General features: G+C 37.4%; 1 protein-coding gene across 1 annotated transcript in view; it reads right to left on the bottom strand.

Annotated features, from left to right (window-relative positions):
• Window positions 1–896: 896 nt before the first annotated feature.
• The window catches only part of pcxb (pyruvate carboxylase b), a 271,734-nt gene continuing 264,520 nt past the window's right edge, over window positions 897–8,110 (bottom strand). The window contains exons 20-21 of the mRNA XM_065289014.2: window positions 5,011–5,151; window positions 897–1,792 (exon numbers count right to left, since the gene is read on the bottom strand). Of these exons, the coding sequence (XP_065145086.1) occupies window positions 1,541–1,792; window positions 5,011–5,151 (393 nt within the window). The 3' untranslated portion in view covers window positions 897–1,540. The remainder of the gene's footprint in view (window positions 1,793–5,010; window positions 5,152–8,110) is intronic.

The following is an 8,110-nucleotide window of genomic DNA, read 5'->3' as shown; positions in this document are numbered from 1 at the left end:
TTAATTTGCATAATGTTTTCGGAAAGAAAGTGTCAGTTTTTTCATATTTTGCTGTGTGTTTACATATAACCTGATGCAATAAATTAACACTTACTGCCATGCCTTACACTCTGTGTTTTTATAAATGTAAAATAAGCCTTTGTGTACCTTTAAATGTTTGGCATTTAGTCATATTTAGTTTATTTTAGTTCATTTAGTTATGTAGTTAATTGACACAGGTAGCGATTGCTAATGTCAAAATTTCAAAAGGTACCTTAAGATAAATATTCTCTAAATGCAAAACCCAAAAGTTTTAATGATCCCTGCTCTCCTCTTCTTATAATGAATGTTTTTCTTGAATGCATTACAGGTAATGACTTGCTGTGTAAACGCACCCATCTGAAGAGCCGGCCCGCCCCCAGAGTGCAAAGAAGGTGATATTGTGATTAAAAAGGAAAAGAAGGAAAAGGAAATAATCAAGACTTTGTTATGCAATAACTTTGAAAAGCATTATTATTATGTACACATTTGCCATAGTGCATTAGCTAGAATCACATTTCTTATAATGAGATCGTCAAAAATAATGAGTGGTTTCAGAAAAGAACAATTTTCCTACGATATTGTTACGCTGAAATAAACACAAGCCAACAATTTGAATATTTTGTAATTATTCAACTTTATTGCTTTCTCCAGCATGTGCAAAATGACGTTGTCATGACGACACTTTAGCTTGTGCTTTAATATGCATGTGCATCTACTACATTAACTGCTGCTATGAATATTTAAGACCTTTTAAAATGGGTTTTTACGCTCCACTATCATGACATTAATATGAAACTGCTCCTCAACTCTTTAAATTTTATGAAGAAAACATTGTGCATTGAGCATTCTCTCTCTCTCTCTCGCTCTTTCTTTCACACACACACACCAGTATATCCTGGTATATAAATTCAGAGATTGTCAACAGAATTCCTAATGAACCTATATTTTATACATTCATTCATTCAAGTGGAATAATCTGTGGAATATAGATGTAATGTGCCCTCCCTATCTAGATTCACAAGACACAAGTGGGAGATTCACACTGTCCACAGTGTATTAAGAGAACCAAAACTGAATACCAAATGGTAAATCTCACAGATTTTATAGCTTCTAGCAATAAACACTTTATCTATAAACTTCTATTTTTACTGAAATAACAACAGAAATGTTAAATTAAATTAGACTTTAAACCTCAACAGAACACTTGTAACAAATTCAAAGCATATTAAAAATGTATCAAATCTAAAAACTTTGGCAATTACAGCATATTAATCCTTACCATTGAAGATCCAATGTTACTGGATCAGACTGACCCTACATAACACATCACATGAACGACTGACACATGATGACACTGAAAGATTTCCTCATCTGTAATTGACGTCATGATTGCCTTAAGCTGAAAATCTGTGTTGATCTCTAAACTGGGGTTACATGTAAACACGTCAAACTTTTAAAAAGAAAACCAAATCCTTAGCCTCGCCTTCCCTTTCACCTTTACCTTTGTAACCTTTCAAATCTATTCAGTTATTTCTAAAATAAGATCGTCTCCTTCCAGGCTGCTGTCTGCATTGACGTGCACCTTGGCCACGATGCCTGAAAGTGGCGAGTTGACAACCGTCTCCATTTTCATGGCGCTGAGGACGCAGAGCGGCTGACCTTTCTCCACCTTCTGGCCCTCCTTCACCTTTACTTCTACCACTTTACCGGGCATAGGAGCACCGATCTGTCCCCGCACGTCCTTCAAGGCCTTAGGGTGGAAGTGCATCTCCTGGTGGAGCAGAAATTGATTTGTTCGTGACAACACAGTACACACAGACTATGTCAAATGTACTATCTTTGTATATGAATACATGTCTACAGTAGCAGGCAAACGTTCGAAACACCGGACTGAAATGTTTTTCATGATTTAAAAAGTCTTTTAATCTAAAGGTGTATGTTTAAAGGTGCTCTGTGTAGATTTTAACGGGATCTAGTGGTGGGATTGCGAATTGCAACCAACAACTTTAATATAGCGAAGCTGCGGTAACCGCCACAAGACAAACATGTCATCGTCTAATGGTGCATTCACACCAGACGCAGAAGAGGCGGAAAACGCGAGTAATGTTAAGTCAATGCAAAGACATGAATGGGTGATTCTCGTGAAATTAAGCTTATGAGGTGTCATGAAACATTTTGATAAAAAAAGTAAATGCAAAGTAAGAGTATCAAAATAAGAAGCATGCAGTTACAAATGCGCAGTTACTATTTTGCACATGATTTGAAATGACATCATACAAATCAATTTTGTTGTTTTTCCACATTTAAGAGGAACATTTTCATTACCGAATCATGTCCATGACTGGATTAGGGTTCTTTGACATGGAAATATTTATAATTAAAAAATCTAAAGAAAATAAAAAGCTTCAGTGCATGTTATACTATAAACATTTACAGTACAGAAACATGTGGTATTTGGTGATAATTGGTAAATGTAGAGATAATAATAAGGAATATAAATGTGTCCAAGACCAATTTTATCATCCTCCACAACAATTTTCAATCATTGTTTAAGCCCTCAAGGAACTAACATTTACAAAAAAAATAGTTGGAAGGGACATAATTGACTGTGACACTCAAGATGGCTACCAGGTAAGAAGTTCTTATTTTTTCCCTCCAGATAAAAGTTGAAATTTTGTTTGTCATAGTACCTTGACTACTTTTTAGTTCTCATTACCGAAACATGTGTTTGTAAATGCATATATTTCATGTAATATCATGTTGCGGTAATGATAATTTTTGATAATGATAATCTAAAAAAATGTAAATAATTCTGTAGTAAATATTTTTTAAATCCTCTAAAATAATGGTTAGACCTTAATCTTATATGTGCAAAAAAAAATATTGGCTTCAAGGGCTTAAAAAAAATCTGATGCTGAACACCTTCTTAATCTGGATTTTGTGAGAATCACCCTAATAGGCATCCTGCATCACGGAAAGCACGAATAGCGCGGCGTGGTCAGCGCAAATTAAGCTTTGCAACGTAATCCGCAGGAGTTGAAAAATCTAAACTTTGGCTGATTTTTGTGCTACGTTATCCAATCAGGAGTTTGCTCTAGCAGTGACATGATAACAGGAAGTGAGAACAGGCAGAAAAACAAAACAACAATGGAGGACAATCATCATCGCTACACGAGACATCTTCATACTTTTACAGGAATTAAAAGAATCTTGTTTGGAAGAAAGCGAGTGAGGAGGTCAAACAATCTGGTAAGTTTACTCAATTTGAGCTATATAAACCTCTCCCATGACGCAAATTTACGTTTGAATGTCTCGAATGACTATAGAATTTCATTTTCGCGACTTTCACACGCGAATGAAGCGAGTAAACTAAAAATGTTCAAGCGTCCAACTACGCGCGAATGAGACAAGGTAGTGACAAAACGTGCTGTATAGAGCAGTTTGTCTATTTAGGGCTATTGTAGAAACATAACACGACTTCCATGTAAGGGGACCTGTGGTGTATTATGTAAGGTCTTACAATATAGTTATGTATTTTATTTTGCATTTCTGACATAAGATCCTTACAAAATGTACATACTGTGCCTTTAAATTTAAGTAGCATCTACTGGTAAGGTTGTCAATTGCAACCAACTGCTCACCCCTTGCTTTTGAAAACGCATAGAGAAGCTACGGTAGCCACCACCGGAAAAAACATGTCATCGTCAGAGACAACTTAGTAAAAAAGTTTGTCCGTTAAGGGCTTCTGTAGAAACATGGCGTCACAAAATGGTGACTTCCATGTAAGGGGACCCTCGGTGTATGTAGATAAAAACGTCTCATTCTAAGGTAATAAACACATAACGGTTCATTATAAAAAGGTCTTTATACACCCCTGATAATATAGTTTTGTATATTATTTTGCATTTCTGTCAAGAGATCCTTCTAAAAATTACACACCTTTAAATGTTTAAAATTACTTTTTGTAGACATAGCCGAACCTTTATTTGTGTCATTTAAATTGTATTAAAAAAAATATAATTTTGAAATGGATGACTTAGACTGAATATTAAAGACGAAGGAGCAAATCTAAGCGCAGAAACAGATGTGAACTCCATCAATATTGCTTAAAATGCATCTCAAGGTGAGACCTTAAGTGATAAAATGATTTTGGAAAATCCTGCATCTCACTCTGTAACCACATCCATTTTCCATCGTACAAAGCAGGCAGTAAACAGACATTTAATATGAAGGGATGTTTGTGTACATTTTCTAGCGATCGTGGCAGCAGTAATTCATGAAATGATGCGAGGTGTAATCGAGGGCACTTTCAGCATTTCAGAGAGCAAATTCAGGTGTCAGGATGGTAATGGAGGAGTGATGTTGTACAGGTCCTGGTTAATCGTGGTACTCTGTGACATTCTCTGTAATCTAAACTAAGTACCATCTCGCAGGATCGAGAACGCAAATGGCATTTGACACAAAATGTTTGGGTGTGTTTGAATGAAGCACATAATTCCTTTAGTGAAACAGGTGCTGATCAGTCACCCCACATCATCATTTTACTGAACGTATCCGTTACGAAGACAGACATTCAAAAAGCGCATGGAAGCCATGTTATTTTTAACAAGGCGTATATGTTTGTTTACAAGAGAGATGGGTTTATTTCAAGAGAACTGCGTGTGATTAAAACATGTTGTGTTAGATGAAATACTGTATGTGTTGGCAATGCTGAAATCTGCCAGACTATATTTTTACAAACGGCTATCTGGTGGTCATAAAATTCCTACGCAGCACATTTATTTTAGAAAAATGTACGCTAATTCAAAATACACTCATAACACTCCTGTCTAAGTGATAAACGCCTATGACAGCAAGAACAAGATCATTTTTAGCTTATGACAGAAATTATTCGCACCTTGAGCATTTGCGCGTGATTGAGTGTACCGTTATAATTGCTTTTCAGTGATGAAACAAACCAATCTGCAGAAGAAAACAAACAGTGGTTACCTTCATTGCCGCGGTATCCTTGACCAGGACCGAACGCAGCTGCCCGTTGAGTTCAAAAAACACCTCTCTCTGACCAGACCGGTTTAAATCACCCATGGCCAAAGCTTTGATGTGCAATGTTTTGCCTCTCTCCAGCTCAACCTGTCGAGAGAGAGGACAAATGAGAGATCCCGAAAATATAATGAGCAATGAAATGCAATGGTTGACTTTAACACTGTACGAATAAATACACACAACGGATAAAAACTTGAGTAAAGTGAAGGCATATTACGAAACAGGTGTATAGCACAGAACTCTGGGATGCTATTTTGGGGTGCCCTCTCATTCGCCTCACTGATGGTTTAATATAGCACATGCTAATCTACGGTAATCAGCCATGACTAACATCTCCCTTGGACGACTCTGCTGACTGGAAAAACTCACAGCCAAATAACTTCAGTCCCTGAGAAATTTATCATTAACCTAGGAAAATGTCGAAAGGGTACAGAGATACCTGGTTTGAAAATAGGCTAGGTGATAACTGAGATATGCTGGCAAACATTTCATACTAACTCATATTTACTTTGGAATAAAGCACTCGCTGTGTATCTGAGCCATCAAGGATGCGAGTATACCAGAGACATATTCATGCCTGCCAGGAAACACCCACTTAAGCACTTATAATGAGGCTTGAGGAGCCAAATACACTGTTACGATCTAGTCAAAATATTGAGAAGCACCTCAGGTCTCAGATGAAGAAAGCTGTAGCACCAATGTGAAGTTATAACTATGATTTATAGTAAAAATGTACAATGTTACATTAAATTTTGCTAAATTAAAGCTGTAAAATGTCGTTTATTGGATATTCACCACACCTTTACATTTTCACAAAGAAGGACCTAGATTTGAAGAGCAATATATTTGAACACAAAATGAGCCGTATTATTTGATCTTACTATGGTCATTAATTTTACAGCCACAGACAATTAAGTGGGCTAATAAAGTTTTTGAAAGTAAAGGTCAGCTCAGGACACAGAAAAGTCTTATTCTGAAAATCTCCTGGCGAGAGAGAAGTCGAGCCTTTGGTTAAAGTTTAAAAGGTCAACTCCCAGAGTGTTATAAATTTAACAGGGTGAAATATAGTCAGGGGCGTTCTTAGGGTGCCCCCCTAATTCTGTAATCATATTACACCAAACAAACATTTTGGGTGCAATGCACAGTTTGTCCTGCGGGTGGCAGTAATTAAACTTTGTGCCAAGAGCAGATTACGCAAACAAGACACATAAATTTAATAAAGGCTAGGGCTGCGTCTGAAACCGCAAAATGTATAGTAGGTACTGAATAAGATGAAGTACCTACTTACTTGGCGTTAAAACAGTAGGTACTGTATAGTATGAATTCTGGTAGTATGAATGAGATTCGGACATACTAAATCCACCATGTTGCTACATCACGTGACATACGTCGTCATCACGTCATGTCATTCCAGCGCGAAAACTGCCGAATGCCTTTCTTCTTCGTTGGATAACTCCTCTGCCTGGGCATCATGGGATAGTGAAGTGTCCATCGTATGCACACTGCAAAATCTAACCGGAAGTAGTAGGTCATCCGGGTACTTTTCGCATACTGTTTTTTGAATACTATGTATTCGGACATACTACTCGCCTCGCATACTGCATTTCGCGTACTATATAGTATGAAGTAGGCGGTTTCGGACGCAGCATTGGGCTGTTTCTCAATTCTAAGAACGCAAAGAACAGACTTGCGTTCTCATGGAGATTGGTCTTGCCAGGCGACCTCGGAAGAACGAACTCAGAAGGTCGCGAGAACACAGAACGCACTGATGAGAATTGAGATGTGTGCGATCTTCCTGCTGGTCACGTGACCTCCCCAGATTTCAGCACGCAAGTCTGCATTCGATGCATCCTCGGTATCAAGAACTCATCCGGGTATTTTCATGCGTCCTCTGTTCTTGTGTTCTTGAGAATTGGAATTGAACTTCGACTGTTAAAATGATGACGTAACACAAGGACGCATATTGAGAAACAGCCTAGATGTCTCACCCAAGCTGCTGGTCAATGGAGGTTGGCGACCGCACCTGGCGGCCATCTTGTCTCAGTCAGCTCGCTCACTCGTAGCACTGTGTTTTAATGGTGCATGTATTTTTAAATAAACATAACTTTCTACTGATTTTCAAACGGTTTGGTTTGTTATAAACGTCAGAGATGTACCTATGACACTGTATAATTATGTTCAAGCATCCAGACTAATAGCCACGTTATTAATGTTTGTAAGAAACCAAACAAAATTGAGCAAGTTATGGTTATTTAAAAGTGCATGCACCATTAAAACACAATGCTACGAGTGAGCAAGCTGACTGCGGCAAGATGGCCGCCGGTGATGACGTTAGAGACTCCACCGTAAGACATCAAGCCTTTATTATACATATCTATGGTTTAGCACGCTTCAGTTTCACATCTTTATCATACAACTAACGGAAATATTTCGTAATAAATAAGGAAAATATGTATCATATTCACATTGTGAAAAATATTTAACTGTCCTACACTTCACTGGGGCTGTACCCTTTCAAAAAGTACAGCTTTGCACCTAAGGATTTCATTTTAGTACCTCAGAGGTACATACTGGGACCAAAGAGAGCTTATTAGTACCTCAAAAATACATATTAGTATCTCAAAGGTACAAATTGGCACTAAATGTTTACATATCTGTACCTAATGGTCCATACAATTACCTTTTTAAATTGTGCTGCATGCCCCACTGACAGCTAGGGTACATATTTTGACTTTTTTTTCAACAATGTAGGTCCTTAAGGTACGGTAATCTACCCAAAATTGTATGTATGTATTCCTGTAAAGGTATCAAACAGAAACTTAGGGTACAGCCCCAATGACAGAAAAGGTACAGTTTTGTACCTTTATTTCTGACAGTGTATATTGCCTGCTGTTGCGTTATCTACATAAAGCAGTCATGACTGCAAAAAAAGTCAGCAGCTGGCAAAGAACAAATGTACTCTGAAAGAAATGTAATATGTAAGTCATGCAAATATAATGAGATAAAATGTAACCTATGTTCATGGGTGTTCGATTTTTGCTTTATA

Source organism: Paramisgurnus dabryanus, chromosome 2 (genome assembly GCF_030506205.2).
Source record: "Paramisgurnus dabryanus chromosome 2, PD_genome_1.1, whole genome shotgun sequence".
NCBI classification, from domain to species: domain Eukaryota; kingdom Metazoa; phylum Chordata; class Actinopteri; order Cypriniformes; family Cobitidae; genus Paramisgurnus; species Paramisgurnus dabryanus.
This window is presented reverse-complemented; position numbering and strand designations above follow the sequence as displayed.